The sequence below is a fragment of the Buteo buteo genome, chromosome 8 (assembly GCF_964188355.1).
Source record: "Buteo buteo chromosome 8, bButBut1.hap1.1, whole genome shotgun sequence".
In the NCBI taxonomy this organism is placed as follows: domain Eukaryota; kingdom Metazoa; phylum Chordata; class Aves; order Accipitriformes; family Accipitridae; genus Buteo; species Buteo buteo.
The window spans coordinates 47051882-47070782 of NC_134178.1; the positions used below are offsets into that span (position 1 = coordinate 47051882).

The 18901-nt window shown below is 43.2% G+C and overlaps 2 protein-coding genes across 2 annotated transcripts in view; one reads left to right on the plus strand and one right to left on the minus strand.

The window, feature by feature from the left end:
• FAM131B (family with sequence similarity 131 member B) overlaps positions 1–6426 on the plus strand; it is a 90622-nt gene extending 84196 nt beyond the window's left edge. Inside the window, exon 9 of the mRNA XM_075034618.1 lies at positions 5176–6426. The gene's annotated coding sequence lies outside the window, so the exon portion shown is untranslated. The remainder of the gene's footprint in view (positions 1–5175) is intronic.
• CLCN1 (chloride voltage-gated channel 1) overlaps positions 1–18104 on the minus strand; it is a 64048-nt gene extending 45944 nt beyond the window's left edge. Inside the window, exon 1 of the mRNA XM_075034612.1 lies at positions 17889–18104. Within this exon, the coding sequence (XP_074890713.1) occupies positions 17889–17939 (51 nt within the window). The 5' untranslated portion in view covers positions 17940–18104. The remainder of the gene's footprint in view (positions 1–17888) is intronic.
• Between the last annotated feature and the right edge of the window lie 797 nt (positions 18105–18901).

An 18901-nucleotide genomic window follows, 5' to 3' on the forward strand; every position in this document is an offset into this window, starting at 1 on the left:
AGGGCATGAGGTGCAGGACAGGAAGAAGTCACAGCAAGTGTACTTTGCCTCAGGCAATAGCTTCAGATGGAGCAAAAAAGTGTGAAAAGGCAGGAAAAAGACTTGAGTAAATATAAGATACGGCAATGTCTTTTAGATGAGAACAAGGTGCTTGAATGGGACATTTTATTAGACAAGATAACTCGTGGAGGCTTCAAAGAGATACAGGAGGCTATTGGAGCTTTGGGAGAGAAAGAATGCAGTGCAAATGGTTAGGAAGAGGGAGGGAGACTGGGTGAAAAGACAGCTTTTATAGTGAAAGAAAGAAATAGACCATGGACTAAGGCTTGAACAGTAGCAAAAGACAGACATTTAAGCTGTGCAGGAGCACATTGTAAGCAAGGCTGAATATGGAAAGATGATGACAGAGAACTCTCAGAGGACAAGTCCAGAAAGTTTAAGGGCTTTCATCATGGAGAAATAACAAGATAATATGATGATATTCAAGAGGACATGTACTGACTAATACTAGACTGAATAGAGCAGAATTGACAGAAACGGGGCAGATTTTGAGAATCATCAGCTTTTGATAACTGAAGTAGGGAGATGATGATGTTACCAGAGGAGAGGCAGAATGGAAAAAAAAAAGATAGATCTCACAAAGGGAAGCAGATAAATACTTACAGGGACATGAGGGAGCCATTGAAGTAGATGTTGGAATAGATGAACTTGGAAGGAAACTTGAACAGGTCATGATATGACATGATGACATTGTGGTATGACATGATATGACAGTATGATATGCCATGACTTGGCAAAAAAAAAAAAAAAAGGAGCTTTAAAGACGAAGGGTTATGTCCCAGTTCAAGAAACAAACCAATTGTGACAGTCTGCACAGAGCACTTTGTGAATTCATCCCAAAATCAAATGAAACAAAGCCGTATCTATGTTGATACTGGTACCTAAGGTAAATTACTTGTTAATTTGAGGTTGTCTTATTTTGCATCACAATGTGGTCACAGTTTGGAGTTGAGAGCAAAAAGAACAAGCAGAGAGAACTTAAACCCAGCAGCAAGAGCAAGACACAGACAATCAGATGAAAGAGAACACAGCAAAATTAGGTTTTATAAATGGATCCCAACTCATCCAGAACTTTAAACTGGATCTGACTAGATGTCCTGATGAGCTTTCTGGTCAAGACCAGCAGGTTTCAAAACTCAAAATAGAGCAGTCTTTACTAGAATAAAAATAAGATTATTTGATTTTTTTTAAGTAGAGAAAACTTCAAGTGTGTAAGTCAGGAAGCACAGAAGTAAATATATAGTTTATACACAACTCTCCCCTACCCACTGCAACCTTGCTTGCAATTAACTCGGTGACCTTCTGAGCTGCTAAAATTTTGTGCTTACACTCCATTGCCTAGGAGATTGTTTCCACACCTCCACAGCTTGGATGGCTCCTCCCCTGCAGCTGCCCTTCTTCTTAAATTGCAACCCCCAATTCCCTCAGTGACTCTTGACCCTACAGCACCCTGTAGCCTCTACTAAATAATTTCTTCCTTGCATATGCTTAATGGCTTTCCAAAGGAAGTGGTGTCTTACTGGTGGGGTAGTGTTTTGATTGTGTTGTCTTAGAATAAACTGAGAGCAAATCAAATAGGCACAATGTGTATACAAGTATCAAAAAGTTAAAGAAAAACAATAGAGATAAAAAGTAAAATTAGACTGCTGTCAGGCAGAAAACTTTTTACAACTGTATTATGCATCCAAAAGCAGCTAAAGTCAATAAGAACTAACAAACACTCAATGAACTGTTTGAAGTGGGTTCCGTGGATTTCTTATTTTCTAGGGGAATAATGTTGCATCACAAACATTCTCTGTAGTAATCAGCTTGAAGACAGTCTTAGCAGAAGAGGCTAAGGAACATCTAGGAAATACAGATTCATCCCCAGTGTTCAACACCTATTAGGGATGCTTCTAAGCTTGTGAATTTGTTATTATTCCAGGACAGAGCATCTACATGCTGTCTGGGAAATGGGTCTTTATCTGTATATCGAGATGATGAGCTCTGATTCCAAATGGTGAATGTTCCCTAATAAGTCACCTGCACCATGACCTGTGTTTTTTTGTCAGCTAAAACCATTCTTGAGAGATGGTAGGCAGTGCATGGTAGATAATTTGTGCCTTTCCTCCCCTCCTCCCTGTAGATTGCTTGTTGCATAGGTAAAATTAATAATTGCACATTCAAGCTGCCAATCATGCAATTACATGGCAGCGTGACTGACATTGTGAGGGTGGAAAGAAAATGCAGTGATGAGCTGTGTAGAACTGGGCTGGCACAGGCTGTGCTAGGGCTCCTGGTTTTCTATTGGACTTGGATAATTTCAAGAGAAGAACGCTGCCTCTTATGTAAGCTATGGCCAACTAGGAAAAAATGTGGTGATAGCTGGAAAGGTTAGGAAGAAGATTGGCTTATGAAGCAAAATTATTTGGACTGAGATGAAAAGGGAAGGTTTCAAGGACATGTTAGAGGTATGCTTGAGCTGGCATTGGACAAGAAGAAGGGACCATGAGTGTAGACAGATATCCCCAGGAGGTCATGGCTAGGATTAGAGGTATGCAAGAAAAGACATAACTTATTTTATTTTCCTGATACATGTTCAACTTTCAAATGCTTGAAAATTCACTTCTTTGAGGCTAGAATCTATTGATCTCTCTGAGAGGGTGATCGCAACACTGATTTAGGGGACTTTTACTTAAGGAGCAGACTGGTTGAAAAGGACAGTCCTAATTTGTTAGGTACTGGAACTAGTGATCAAGAAGCTTGATGCAACAAAAAATTAATTTTCAGCCAGCTCAGCTCTTCATTCCAGCTGATGCACGGCCACATGAATGTTAGAAAAGGGGTCAGGAACACACCTAGAAATGAGGAAAGGACTGTCTTTGCCGATTGCAGCAGAGACATAAGCAACCATAAACCTTTTCTCAGTAACACTGGGGTCTTGCTTACATATCAGACTTTCACCATTATTAGAGCAAATGCTATAAACTACTTATATGAACTCCATAGTTGCCAAAGACTAGTTGCTGACTGTACTAGTTTGTCCTGTCCTGTCTCAGCTGAGATAAATGACATCAATATAAAAGTTGTAGAACATACGTTATCACCACCATTAAAGATTTTTTAAAAACCTTATTTACTGTCAAAGTTATACTAGTAAATCTTGTACAGTTTTGACTAAGCTTCCTGTTTTCCTTCTCCTTCCCCCATCCAAATGCAGATCCCCAGAAAAAACCACCTAACCCTCCTGCACAGGAGAGGTCTCGCCTGTTTCCCATAAAACAATCTCTGGTAGTAATAGGAGATAACGACAGAGGTAAACAGAGGGAAGATAGTAGTTCTCTTGCCAGCCAGAATAATAAATCCATCACAAACGAGGGCAAAGCAATTCCCCTGCGGCAATAACCTTTCCTGTTATCACTGGCTGCTGATACAGGGATGATAGCGACAGTCAGCATGACATTCACTGGACTCCCTCCCTCTTTTATCAGCCCCCTGCTTTGACTTGTAGGAAAGTGTTGGGGGAAGGGAAGAACTGCATTGAGTCAAGTGCATCCAGGTTGAAGTACTGGGTCACACTGGCATGAAGGCTACAGAAAGTCTTTTTTCTGTGCAACTCATTAAAATAAAGCAGCAAGAGCCAATTTTGACTGTCACAAGGGGAAAAAGGTGCAAAAAGTACCCCAGGGCGATGAGGGAGCAACAATCTCCAGATGTCAAAGAGACAGGTAGCCTAGTATTTCAAGCCCAGGACAAGATAAGAGAGCAGAAGAAAGTGCAGGAAGTGCCCCACAAATGGTGTTGTGTCCCAGGGCTGACATTTAATGTCCATGCCATCTAAAAATATTAAACCTGGAACAGGAATCCAGGGAGTGGCTGTAGCTCGACATTAGAAGCTATTGACCAAAGTCAGGAGTGGTGGAGGGATAATAGGCCAATGAAACAGAAGGTGCAGAGGATAAATGATGGGAACCATTCTAACTTACATTTAACCTGAGAACTGAAATAAGTTCTGTAAACTGCCAACTCAGATTGTTTATGAGAAATTACTGATTTTTGGATGCCATGTTTGTACGTTTAATAACATTGCTCATAGTCTTGCTCATGCGCATTATTTGGTGTTCAGAGTCAGCAAAAATCACTGAGAGTATTTGTGGTATCTTGTTCAGGCACTGCCCTTGGTCTGGAGTGTAACTCATTTTTTGCCTATTTGTATCAGAGTCAGCATACTCTATTCCACAAGTAGTATTATGTGTATAGCATATTTTGATAGGGATCAGTCAGAAAACAAAAAAAAGCAGAGATGGTCCTTGTGGTATTTTTCAAATCCCACTCCCTCTGCTGCTTGTCCTGGTGTCAGGGGGAGAGTTGTTCCTCTCTCCCAGGTGCACTGGCTGGGCTGGGCTGGGTTGGGGACTTTTACTTAGCAGAAGAGGGACAGAAATGTCCCAGTCCACGGGCTTTGGGGCACTACAAGGACCATGGCCTCACACAAGTCCGCAGGCTCCTCAGACCCATCATGCTGAGGGACAAGCTGTGCCACCTGCTGAAGACTTGTTGCTCTGTGAAGAAGATGCAGCTGACCCTTGCCATGGCAGATTACAACCTCATCTTCATCAGTGAGGGCCCTATTCAAGGTGGGAAGGGGACCCAGAGGACAGAATGCTTCCCTGTACCATGGGGACCACAGCTCTGGCTACAGAACTTGCTCGTATACAGCACTGCTGGTACCACTGGCACCACCACTGCTGGCCAGAAGGTTCCTCACCCAACTTCTCTTTCCCTCCAAGTGAAACAGCTCAAAATCGCATCACTAAACCCATGGGACGGAGTTAAGGTCTCTGTAGGGATGGGGTACTCTCCTTGGTTTGCACAGGAAGGTTCTCTGTTGGCTTCCTGCAGGAGACCTTCACCCTGGCAATCCGACCGTACCTTGTGGCAGGACCACTTGGACAGACACGTCTATCTATACAATTTCATACTGAGTTTTGCCACACTGATCATTACAACCCTGTCCTCTCTTGACCTATAGTCTTGAATGCTGGGGAACATGATCGTTTTACTAGATCAGCTGCTGCACATTCAGATCTGCTTGGAAGTGCATTAACATCTTTAATATCTGTGTTCTGATACCAGGTCTGCAATGTCATTTTTATCAGGATGCCTTCCTCAGCAGTATCAGTCCACAGAAGTGTCTGGCCCTGGCTGTGAATTTTGCTTCTGCTCTGCTCACAGAGCTGCACTGGAAATAAAAGGCAGATATCACTGGGAAGGCAGGAGGTCAGCACTCCCCAAAGGATGCCTGGTACCACCTCCAACCAGATGATAGCACTTCTTTCACCTATATCCAAGTGGAAAAGATCAGCCTGAGCCACTCCTGACTAGACAGAATCTGCATCTTGCACTGGAACACCTCCCAGACAGCCTCTGACACAAAACTGCTGTTCTTCCAACCAACCATCCACTCTCCGTGAGGGCTGCTGTCATGTCTTGCTGGCCTACTGGCCATTTTCCCCAGGTAGGACCTGGGGAAAGACAGGGCCAAAGGCTTTGGGAAATGGTGTGCGCCTGGCTATCTTGCCAGAGCTATACATAGAGATGGCTGCAGGATGTAGCAACAAGGCAGCCGTAACAGGAGGTTTTGGAGCTGGGTGGGTGTTTTCCTGTCTTGTGATCCATCTTTCTGCACTGAGTACTGGGAGAAGCAGGATAAGCTGTAGGATTTGGAAGTTTGCTTGTCCTGGCTTGGTTTTTTTTCTGGTTATTCATGCAGCAACTTTGGAAGACCGATCATACCACACATTTCCTCTGCACCCTGGAGAAAGAGAGGGTTCTAGGGAGCATATCATCTGCATCCTGGCAGAGGACAGCACTCCTTGCAAGGATCTGAAGCAGATGAAAGAAGGACTGAGGGCTTTCTCTGTGGACCTGTTCTCTTTAGTGGTGTCCTTCAGTAACCTCCATGTCTTCTGGAAATGTTTCATTTTTTTGGTCACGTCTCTTAATTGATTAAAAGGCTTCTTCATTTTTATGTGGTTTCTGTTTGATCCATTCTAGTGGAATTTTTCACCCTTATTGCTTCCACAGGAGTATTGACTCCAAGCACATTGTGGTCACTGTGAAGCAGTGGTTTCAACTAAGAAGTTGAATTGTTTAGCGTGGTATCTAATCATAACCTTTTGTGGGCTTCCTGGCTGACTATTCCACAATCGCCAATTGCGTATACTTCACATCCCAATGTGACATGTGTCCAGCCTATATGGAGGTCATTGCAGGTTTTTGTTACTACTGTAGTTTCTGCCCTAGCTGGGTCTCTGATCTCAATCAACATACCACATTGTTGCAATCTAGGTTCAGAAGGTGCTGATGCAGATCCAACACTATACACTTCCTATTAGAGTCTGAAATTTCAACCTGTTTGGACACTGCGTTCATTAGTTTGATCAAGGTTCTCATCATCAACTTTACTATCCTTCACAGAAACACCTGTTATCTTCTCCTAAATCTCTAGTAAGAAAGTGTACTGATAACCTTCTTCATGTTCAGCATCAGAAGCCTGATTCCTGCAGCTGGTCTGTCTCTCCTGTACAAGGTCAGCCTTTAAAACAGTCCCTAGCAAGAAGCTGTATTACCAAACAATTTTCTCTTCCTTTCATGGGGTTTGAACAATCATGTGTCTGAGAGGTGACCAAGCTGGGCTGATGGGAAACTAATTGTTTTGATGGGTTAGATTTCTGTTCAATCAATGGTCTGAGCTAATTTAACATTGTAGTCAAGAGCATTAGATCCATCATGACAGGGGCAGCAGGAAAGCATGTCCAAGAACAGAGGGAAGAAAATAAGTCTGTCCGTTTTCACAGCCTGCCATTAGATCATATTATATTATATTGTAAAACTTCACCCTGAAAAGTATAGTCAGCTGATATACTGTTATGGAATCAGTTGTGTCAGTCCCACAGCCCTCCACATTCAATAGCAAAATGTCATCAGCTGGTGATTGCTCATTCTCTTTAGACAAAATCTATTTACTGCAAACTCACACTAACCTGGGAAAGTAGGGAGAAGGAAGCCTACTCTCATAAAATGGGATTGTGTTGGAAGTGGAAACAACTAGAGGTTCTTAAAGAGTCAAAAATCCTTGCTGAAGGATTTGGAAAGAGTGTGCCAGAGTATCTTAGGGTGTTTTGTTAACATATTTGTCCTCGTTTCAGCTGGGATAGAGTTAATTTTCTTTCTAGCCGCTGGTATAGTGTTATGTTTTGGATTTAGTATGAGAAGAATGTTGATAACACACTGACGTTTTCAGTTGTTGCTAAGTAGTGTTTATATTAAGTCAGGGATTTTTCAGCTTCTCATGCCCAGCCAGCGAGAAAGCTGGAGGGGCACAAGAATCTGGGAGGGGACACAGCTGGGACAGCTGACCCAAACTGGCCAGAGTGATATTCCATACCATGTGATGTCATGCCCAGTATATAAACTGGGGGGACTTGGCCAGTGTGGCAGGGGTGCAGATCACTGTTCGGGGACTAACTGCACATCGGTCAGCAAGTGGTGAGCAATTGTATTGTGCATCATTTGTTTTGTATATTCCAATCCTTTTATTAATATTATTGCCATTTTATTATTATTATTATCATTATTATTTTTTTCCTTTCTGTCCTATTAAACTGTTCTTAACTCACAAGTTTTACTTTTTTCCCTGATTCTCTCCCCCATCCCACTGCATGGGTGGGGAGTGAGCGAGCGGCTGCGTGGTTCTTAGTTGCTGGCTGGGTTTAAACCATGACAATATTATACTAACATTATACTATGTACTTACTATAAGGATATCGGGTTCTATAAGGTATCAGGAGTTAGATGGCTGAGTAGAATATAAAATGAACACGGCTGGAAGAAACAGCACATCAAGAAACCGTAAGCAAGCTATATTCAGTGAATCTCTTGCTACCAGGTGAGGATATATGAATTCCTTCCCCTTCTTTCCCAGGACTGGCACTTTCAAAGGAAAAGGTGAGTTCAGGACTTGCCCAACAGAACCCCGGGGTTCTGTTCCCTAAGACTCTGCTGAGATGAAGGAGTGGGGCAGAGCTCACAAGGGCTGACGCAGTAGGGCACTTTGGGCAGTTGTTAGCACTGCCTCACAAGTTTAAAACATTGTGATTCATGGTTCAAGGGTGGTGTTTCTTTAACATGGTTATGCCTACAGGGAGCCTATGTAGCATTCAAGCAGTTTCCCACAGTGATGGAACAGTAAAAGTAACGAATAAGGGTGACGTGAGGTAGCTCAGGGCTAGCACTGAATGCACAGTGAAACGTACTATGGGGAAGGACTACTTCTTGCAGATATTCTGACTCTCTCTTTCTGTGCACTTGCGGTAAAGGGCTACTAGTCAGGCTGGAATAGGCCACAGTACCCGAGCCCTAGGCAGAAGAGGCTGCTTATCACACTGTGCACCTGCCTAATCAAAACCCAGTAATGTATCAGACCTTGAACTTCTTAGTCTCCCTTATTCCACATTTCCAGACAAAGTGCCAAGTCTGGTCTTTTATCTTTTGGTATGAGGACAGTTAAAAAAAAAAAAAAAAAAAAGGAACTCTTTAGGGGTCATGAGGTAAGAGTAGTTCAGACTGCTTTTGAAAGATAGAGCAGAAGCTGGGTTAAAGAAGAGAGAACACACAGTAATTCAAGATTTTTCAGAGTGGGCCTGGACCTTCGCAGCTGCCTCAAAATCGTGAGCGGCATAAAGAAAGGACAGTCACATTCCCTTCCCTACACCAACTCTGGTATGTCTGCCCTTAGCATTGTGAAAGGTAAACTGATGGAAAAACATTCATGTCTTTATGCGGTTAACTGCTCAGTGTCGTGCCCTGAATGAGTTCACCATAGGTCAGGGAAGCAGCATTTAAGTAAGGAGCTGTTGCACGTGTCAGTCAATAGATCATCTCAGCTACAATGTACACCCTCACATGAAGCATTAAAACACATGCGTAGGCAAGAAGAGAACTTTACTTAGCCCTTGCTTCATCCTCCCAACAGAAATTTCCAGGTACCTCTGGAATAAAGTTCCTACACCACACTGGCTCTTTCTTCTGTCACTACTATGTTGTACAGCTGCGATGTGTTTAATCTTGCATTTGCCTTTAGCATTCCTGGAAAGCTCAGGTGAACCTGCCGTTCTTCTACCCTATGGGCCTGGAGCATTATGGACTTCCAATTAATGGAGACGAGATTTCCAACATGCCCTATTTCTATATGGAATTGGAACTAAAAGCAGTGTACACTCAGTGCCTTGTCCTCTACCACTGATAATAAACTTGATGCCAAGCAGTGTAATATCAAATACCTCTCTGGTCTGGAAAAGGGCTCATGGTTTCTTGGTAAGTTATTCAGAGGAGTAGAAAAAAAAGCTGACTGAAAAATTGTGTAAGGACCTTAACAGGATGACTGAGTGATAAAATGACAGATGAAACAGTCACAATAAATGTAAAGTGATGATTGCGAGGAGGAACAGATGTTCTAGCTTTGCATACACAGGAATCATCCAACTGTTACTATTTAAGCTGACTTACTATTTAAGCATAAGGTTTTGGGGTTAAACAGAATGGTTATGATAATGACTCCCTCAGTATTTTTTTAGAACTATGGGTTAAGATGTAGGAAAATAAGACCAAATTAAATGCAATGTGCAACTACATCTTGAGTAATATTTGCCTTTCTGTTTCCCCCAATCTCCAAAAGAATACAGTAGAACTAAAGAGTTTCAGAGGATGGTCGAAAATATGGAATAGCTTCTGTATGAGGAACAGCTAAGCAGACTTGAACCTCCCAGGCTGGAAAGGGCAACGAGGGCTGGACATGGATAAAATCATGAGTGATATGGAGAAAGTGAACTGAGAAGGTTTGTTTTGCTATATCTTGGGAGGTAGGCAGTGGGTTCAGATCAAAAAAAAATTGTTGGTCAGACAATATGCATCTTGTTCTATTAAAGTCACAACTTCTTGGAATTTACATGCAGGCAAACAGTTTTCATTTGCTTTTCTGTAATAGAAGTAAATGCCATTTTTTGGTGAGTCCTTTAAAAATAAGGCTAGATAAGAGAGTTCATTGCAGATGAGGAATTAAAAAAACCTTGTGTGTCATGTAATATTTAGAAGACAATAATCTTGTTGACCAGTAGGTAACTTGCACTGCTGTTCCTCTGAGTACTTTAGTTAATCAGAGAATCACAGAATATTTGAGCTTTGGATGGGACACCCGCTGTCTCGTCCAATACCATGCTCAAGCAGTGTCCACTGGAGCAGGTTGCCCTGGGCTATGTCCAGACAGCTTTTGAATATCTCCAGGGATGCAAATTATACAACCTCTCCAGGCAACCTGTGCCAGTGCTCAATCACAGCAAAAAACCTCTTGCCTTATGGTCGGACAGAATTTCCTGTGTTTCAATTTGTGCCCATTCCATCTTGTCCTGTCACTGGGCACCACTGAGGAGAGTCTGGCTCCATCATCTACAGTCTCCCATCAGATGACAAGATCCCCCCCGAGCCTTCTCTTCTCCAGGCTAAACAGTCCCAGTTCTCAGCCTTTCCTCATATGAGAGATGCTCCAGTCCCTTCATCAACTTTGTGGCCCTTTGCAGAACTCTCTGCAGTAGCTCCATATGTCTTTTGAACTGGGGAGCTCAGAACTGGACACAGGACTCTAGATGTGGCCTTGCCACAGCTAAGTGGAGGGGAAGGATCACTTCCCACAACCTACTGGCAACGTTCTTCCTAATGTGACCCAGGCTGCCATTCGCCTTCTTTGCAGCATGGGCACACTGCTGACTCGTGTTCAGCTCCGTGTCCACCGGGACCCCCAGGCCCTTTTCTGCCAAGCTGCTTTCCAGCCAGTCAGTCCCCAGCATGTACTGGTGCATTGGCTTATTCCTCCCCAGGCGCAGGACTCTGCATTTCCCTTTGTTGAACTTCATGAGGTTCTTCTCTGCCCATTCCTTTTTTTCAGAAAAGAACATACTGCATGTAATTTATCAGAGGTTTTAGAGCTGCAAGTAATGATTTCCTTTGAAAAGTTATAGGTGCCACTAACACTTGCATTAGTGCTATGCAATACATATAGTGAAGATGCTTTGTATTCTTATGTACTTTTAGAATCCACTCTCCATGCCAAGAGCTGATAGGCAAACATTCCTGATCCATGACCTTTTATAAATATTTTGTGGAAATGGATGACTGTCAATCCCAACAGTCACTTGGTTCCTTTAAGGACACATGAGAATCAATTACTTCACCAGGAGGCAGGAATTTGTTATAGAGATATATGGCTCAGTTTTAACAATGTGAGCAAATCCTTTAACCCTGCCTATATCCTTAGCAATGTCCAAAGATTGAAGTGTCTGTTGCAGTAACAACTTGTGGAGGATCTTTTTGCTACTCCGATGTTCAGTGTGGAGACTTGTGCCATTATCGAATATGAAAGTATAGTATGTCTTCCTATGCCAATAACCAGCAATGAAATCTTGTTCCCCAAGTAGTTCTAAGTCACTTAATAGTAAATGAAAACACTTTCAATAAGCAGGTTCTGATAAGGCAGTCTCCAACATTAATAGCCTGCATCTGTCCTCCCTCTGTGTTAACAGTTCCCATTGTATCATGTAGGTATGTGGAAGCTGTTCTATCAATACTAAAAGAAGCAGCTTCAGCAGCAACTTCCTGCTACCTCACTAAAGCAAGCATTTACAGAATAAATTATTTTTGAGTTGTGTTTACTGCCAGCTTCTCTCCAGCATGCCCAGGTTCTTTGCTGTGATTTTGTGGAGATGCACAACAGTAGCTGAGTTTACCTTGAGAATTTGTATTTGCTGTACATTTCTGTATTGATGTATTATTTCTCATGTACTGTACTTTGTATGCCACCTGCTGTACAGCTTGGGCAGTAACCTCTGCATTCCAGTTGCCCCCCTACTACCACTGTTGATAATTTTACTAGCAACAGGTCTAACTTTTTGAAATATCAGGAATGCTAGTACATGTTCTTTCCACCCCACCCCAAACTTGTCTGAAATAATTTAATCTGCTGTACTGCCAAATTAGCATGCAAGTATCAGCTGTCAAAACAATGATGTACTTTGTCCATGTAAAAAAGCTTATAGCATGCAGCTACCCTATTAGGTTTCAAACAAATGTGGGATGCCCCTTTATGCCATTTACACACAGGCAGGTTATTTTTGCTTTTTACAGCACAAGATCAATAGCAAGGGTTAGATTGATCAGCATGCTGCCAGCTCTTGGCATTTATTTGCTTGGACAAGAGATCTGTACAATTCGTGGAAAAGCTCAAATTTTATAGCATTATACATAAGAGACATGTAGCTGGGCAAATTCACTGAAGTATAAGTATACTCTTACTGCTGCTGTGCTATAGTTGGGACAGCTTTCTCAGGAATAGACAACTGCAGTGCTGAGAGACACCACCACTGCTATTCAGCCAGCTCCTGGTGTGCAAGATCTCCACTTTGCACCTGGACACCTCAGATCGTTTGGAAATAACGTATTAAAACATATAATTCTGGGCACCTTCGTGACAGAACCCAGTACTTGAATGATGTTGGAAATAGGTGAAAAAAATATTTTTCTGCAAGTAGCAGAAAAGGGCCCTTGCAGCACCCTGACAAGACGTCGGTGCCTTCCAGGGTAAGGTGGCTGCGGAGAACCTGCACCCGTGGGGCTGCGACTGCTCCCGCGGTTCGGTGCGAGGACAACATGGGCAACAGCCAGGCAAGGTGGTGCCAAGTGGCAGGCAAAGTCCTTGGTGCCGTTTCTGCTGCACGTGTTACTGCTAAATCAAACTTTCTCCATGGGAAAAGCATTTAGGTCAGTAATAAACAGCACCGGTGTGCAGCTGTGGCTGTCACCTCAGGAAATCTTGCCTGGGTTGTTGACTGGGGAGGCTGAAGGAGCTGGGTTTACTCAGCCTGGAGAAGAGGCGGCTGACGGGGGATCTATTGCTGTCTGCCACTACCCAGAGGGAGGGTATAGACAAGATGGAGCCAGGCTTTTTGCAGAGATGCCGAGGAAAAGCACAAGAGGCGACAGCCATGACTTGCAACAAGGGAAATTCATGACCAAGTAGGGGGTTGGACTGGATACTGCCAGAGGTCCCTTCCCATCTAAATCTTTCTGTGACTCTTTTTTTTTTTTTTTTTTTGCTTTGCTAGAGACAAAACCAAAATACTGGCAGACAAACTTCAATTATTAATAGAACTATGAAGATGAGGTCTGCTAGCAATACAAACTGGAAATGAAAGAATTTTGTCAAGAAGCTGCTAGGTCTCACAGTGGAGCTTATGGCCACAGCAAAATGTATGAAAATTTCCTACCTCCATGTTTTAAACAGGTAGGGCAGCTCTGAACACCTATCCCATGCAGTGATGGACAGAGCACTACTTTGTTTTTTGGGGAAGAAGTTCTTATATATATTATTTGAAACAGGGTGAATAGGACAGCTATAAACAGTGCCTCATGATTTGTCCCTAGGGCCTGGCACTCTGGAGAAGTAAATCTATACTCAAGCCACCCTTTAACCTGCTCCTAATCCAGAATCAAAGAACACCATGTGTATGCCACCTTACTAAAATCTTAAAAACAAAATCCATATTACTTTAAGAAAAAGCTAGCTGTTAGTAGGCCTGTTCTCATTTTTCTTTTCCTCAGCCTTCCTCCTGGCACATCGGGTGGCACGAGAAACGTGCTGTTAGTCACTGGGATCCTGAAACTGGCCCATTCCTCAGCTAGGAAGGGTCCAAGCACAATCTCACAGCACAAAGCAGGAGGTCTGTTTGCCCAGTGACCTGCTAAGGTTGCAGAAGAGGAGTAGTACTACGTCTACATTGCAGGGGAATGCCTTTCAGCTCCCCAGGTGTTTGTAGCATGCAGCCAGGAGAAGACCCTATCACTGATTTCTGCAGCGAATTTCTGGCAAGGCAAGGTATTAGTTCTGTGATCCCACTAATGGGAAGTGGGGAGAGAAATCAATGCAGATCTTCAAATATGCTTGTAGAACTGAGTCAGTAGATGCCAAAGCAAGGGGAAGTAGACGGCAAGGTGGATACGGTGGATAAGCTGATAGGAAGCCTTTAGCTTCAGTAGATAACTAAATTCCAGTCTGACTTACGGGAAGATGGGCAATGGCCCTCTTCTTTTCTCCTCTGTTAGTTTCAGCAGAGGCCAGCCTGTGAGCCAACAAATACTGCCAGTATACAAGAGGTGACTCTCTCCCTGGAAAGACTGAATACAGGAAGCTAAAAATTGTTCCCTAATAGCAGTAGGTGATGCTCCTAAATGCCCGTGCTTTTAACCAGGCAGCAAGAAACCGAAGAATTCCTTTCTTTCTTTCCTATGGTCACTGTCAGCAGCCTACATCTTGCCCTGTAGAGCTTGGCCCTGTATTCATCTGCATCTTTTGTCCTCTCCAGCTTTGGAATTAGTGATAGAAATCTGCCCAAGTGATCTTTCTCATGACCTCAGTTCTCCAGGTCTCTTCTGCCTTCTAACATTACTTTCTGTATGATTGACAACATCTTCAAAAAGAAAAAGAGGGCAAGGGGGGGGGGGGCTGTGGAGAATCCCCCCACTGCCTTGGGACAGCACAGGGAAAGGGTCATATGGGATATTTTTAGAACAGAATCCAATGGCAGTGATGTGAGGAAGGCGCAGAGAAAAACACAGCTGTGAAACCTAACACTTGGCTTCATATATACTGAGAGCAGGAACAGCAGAGAAACAAACTGAGGAGACACAGCAGAAGGCAAGAGTGAGAAAAAGGTATGTGAGGATAACAAGAGAATGGTAGAAGTGTAAGTGACAAAGAGGCAATGAACACCTGGGAAAGAAGTGGCTAAAAGAGAATATGGGAGAGAAATGGCAAAAGACTGAGCCAGGAGGAGAAAAATTTAATAAAGTGGCCATGTTATATAAATAAGCAGAGATACTTTAACCACAGAAGGGATTGAAGGACAAGAAATGGTCAGCTGATTCATCAGCAGTCTTATGTAGATGATTTGTGACCTTGAAGGCTGACCAGCAACTACCCAGTCTACCATCTCTTCTCATCCCATAGTATAAGGGCTTCATAGGTGACTTAGGTTTTGGACTGTGACACTGCAATAAATTTTCTAAATTGGAGGAAAATAGAAGCCATTCCTACAGTCTCTGAAGCCAGGTGATGACCTACCATCTCTCTTTTACTACAGACCAGCATGCCCGGAGAGCAGTGATTGCTTTATGTATGAAAAATTATTTATGTAGCATTAGTCTGGAAGTGCACTCTGTGGCTGTTCACTCACTAAACAAGAAAGAACTAACATGACTGACTACATGGAGTGGATAGTGGTAATGATGATACTTGATAGGAGTATGCTCCTAAAGATAGCATTTTAAGGTGTAAATTGCTAAGACACTCAAGTCCCAAAAGTGTCTGGCATCCACTTCAGGCAACTACATCCAGAATTACAGTCCCTAGTTCACTTGCTACCTAATCCTTATAACTGTTATTAATTTCTCTTCTTTTGAGAAATAATTCACCCCTCATCAAGGTTAGTGATTCAGCATCTACTTAGCACTGATGTCTGGGTTAGATCCAGCAACTAGCTGCTACTCTGCATGTGATCCCTAAGGACTCAATTATATGTGGTTATTCTCAAAGAATTCCTGAATTTATGGCCAACTCTCTAATGAAACAGGTTATAGCATACTTGCCTCTTTATCATAAAGCTTATCAGGGGTGTGGGTGACAAATTCAATTAAAGAACTAAGTGTTTTGGGTTTATCCATGCAGACAGTTGAGGGATCAAACAGCTACCATTTATTACACAAATCTGGCCTGTCCAGAAGCCAAAAAAGCACTCAGTGACAAACATTTGGGATAAATTTATGAATAAATGAAGATCATGCAGTACATTGTCTTCCTTTCTCTCCTGAATAGCTATTTAGTAATGTACAAATATTTTGTCAAAGACTTGCCTTAGCTCAAGTTATACAGATTATGCTTTTTGAACTCAAGAAATCCAATACTACTTGTGCCTTCCCACAAGCATTCAAGAAAACTGTCACTAGCCTAAATAAGCTGACTAGTCTAGTTCTAAACCTCAAAATTCTAGAGATTCATGAGTTTGTTACAGAAGGAATATACCCATTTTTCCCCAAGTAGCATACTTGCTATTTCTGCGTCTTTTGCTGTCTCATGCTCTCTTCTTTACCACTGCTTTTGTTCAGGTTTGCAGTATTTCCTTACAGTTCAGTACCTCATGCAATTTGATCAGCTAAGAAACCAACTCCGTTTGAATTTTTGATCTCAGAACCCAACTCCTGTTCTCCCTCCACAAACCTTACATGTTTGTATACTGTGCAAACATGCTCCTCCAATCCCATTACATTAGACCCAGTCTCAATGCTCTAGTGTTGGCGCTACTCGATCGTGACACTGAGGATGCTGCTTTTTTGTACTGGACTACAGAAAGCCAGGCCAACAGAGATTAAATATTTCATAATCCAGCCTTTCCACTGTAAAGATTTGCTCCTTCAGCAAAGTTAATACTCGACAAGTGATAAATAGCATCCTTAGCAAAACACTGTTGAGCTGAGGGCGCATGCTTGTGATGCGCCTATGCGGAGCACTAAGAAATTTACATTCATTACATAAGTCTGGATTTGAAATCAAGCTTTTGGTCATAAAGGGCTATATGGTCACACTGAAGATCATACAATTCTTCATTCACCTGTAAGGAACTACGTCATACACAAGAGCCGGGCTCAGCAGCAGAAAATGTTGGACTGAAAGGTACTCTCCTGGTCTGCACCTCAGCTTTCTGTTCCCAAAGGCAACCATACATCCCTCTTAGTAAACTAGGTGTTCGAGCTTCCATAAAAAGCCTCTCCATCTTTCTTTGCAGTAGCTGAAAGAAGATGAGATTTCATGTTTTCCTCAGCCCCAACACAGTCTTATTTGTCTCCAAACTCTGCCACCAAAACTTTGCATGCTCAGGTACAAACAGGCCACCATTCATTTTTAGAGGCTGGGATCCCATTCATGCTGTTCCTTAGGCAATCTGGAGTGTATGATGCTAATTCTCACTTCAGTGACCAAAGGAAGGGACTTTTTAGGTACAGTACAAACTGCTACCTCAGCTTGTCCAGAGAAGTGTGAGGACTCATGAGATGCGATAAATCTCAGTTCTCCTAGTTGGCAGTAATCTCTTCAAGTACTTAAACCAGAAGGTGGGGCAACAGCCTGCATCCAAATAGCTACAAAACAAAGCAGTGCAAGGCCCCACTGGGATGTGCTCAAAAAGATGCCATAGAGCAACATGCTTTGTGCTCTCACAGCACCTGTTAACACCCAGCATGGCAGAATCCTGACCACATCTTCTGGGAGCTGTAGCAAAGGGCAGGGAGAGGTTTCAGAGTTTTGTCTGTGGTTGTCTAGAAAAAGGAAACCCATTCCCAACCAGCAGTTGCATTTCTATACAGCTCTGCAGACCAGGCGTCCTTATAGACTCAGCCCTGAGTCTCTCCAGCATTTTCCTCCTTGTCTGGTGAATTCAGTGATGTAAATTTTTCACCCGTGGGGATTAGGAACAATTCCCATTTTCATACTGAGAAAGGAGAATATGGCCTTATTCTCTCTTGGAGGAAGACATTCCTGGGGCATGTGCTTAGGCAGAACTCTCACAGATTCTTCCTAAGGCAAACAGGGAGGGCTATTTGCAGGCAAAGTAAGCATTCACCCCTTAAGCAGAGAAGGGAACAGCTATCGTGTAAGAAACATTCTGTCCTCCTGCAGGTATTGTACTCACCAGAGTTTGCTGGTATCGGAACGCTTTTGTTGGAGAGGCATCCCCAGTCATATCCCCAGAGAGAATGTCCGGTGGAGTCGGGGTTGTTCAGGGCAATGTCTTCCCGTCTGCTCTCCCCAGCAAAATCATGGAGTGAAAAAGACGCAAGGCTCCAGCTAAAATCCCACAGAGCACCCTGAGAGAGAAGGTTACTGGTGAGGGGACAGCGAGAGAGAGTGTAACCAGAGACTCCCTGCCCCCTCCTGTTCAGTCTGTGCTTGGACACAGCAGCCGCTTCCCCGCTTTAATACCTCACTCCCTGCTGCCCTGGCACCAGGACAGCTCAGTAAATTAACAGGAGGTAAGGTTTCCCTTTCCTCTCTCAGGCAATATCACTCTTTACTGCATTTGGAAGGGGTCAACAGTGTGGGACCATAGAAGGAATGGGGGCTGATGACAGAGAGAGACTAGGGAAGAAGAGGATGGGGATAAAAAATTAGCAAAATTAGAGACAAGAGAACCACCCTGCAACTTGAGCAGGATTATTCCTACAACCTGTTTCAGGGACAACTTTGTGAAGTGTCAGCATCTGAGAGGCAAATTCTGCTAGCAGGCATTGGAAGACTGTTCCTTATATAAATTACATGGTGTCCTCACATTTAAGATAACTTTTCTTAAAGCATACCCAATATTGCCGATTCCCTGGTCACAATACCTCACCACAAATAAACAGCCTTCCTCACAGTCTTTGTACCTTCATGAACCTTCATCCACTGGCATAACCAACATTCAGTATCTTTTTCATACAGAAGCACAGAAAGGTTGATGTTGGAAGGGAGCTCTGGAGGTCATCCAGTCCAAACCCCCTACTCAAAGCAGGGCCACCTAGAGCCGGTTGCCAGGCCCGTGTCCAGATGGCTTTCGAATATCTCCAAGGATGGAGACTCTGCAACATCCCTGGGCAACTTCTTCCAGTGCTCAGTCGTCACCCTCACAGTAAAAGTGTGTTTCCTGATGCTCAGAGGAAATCTCCT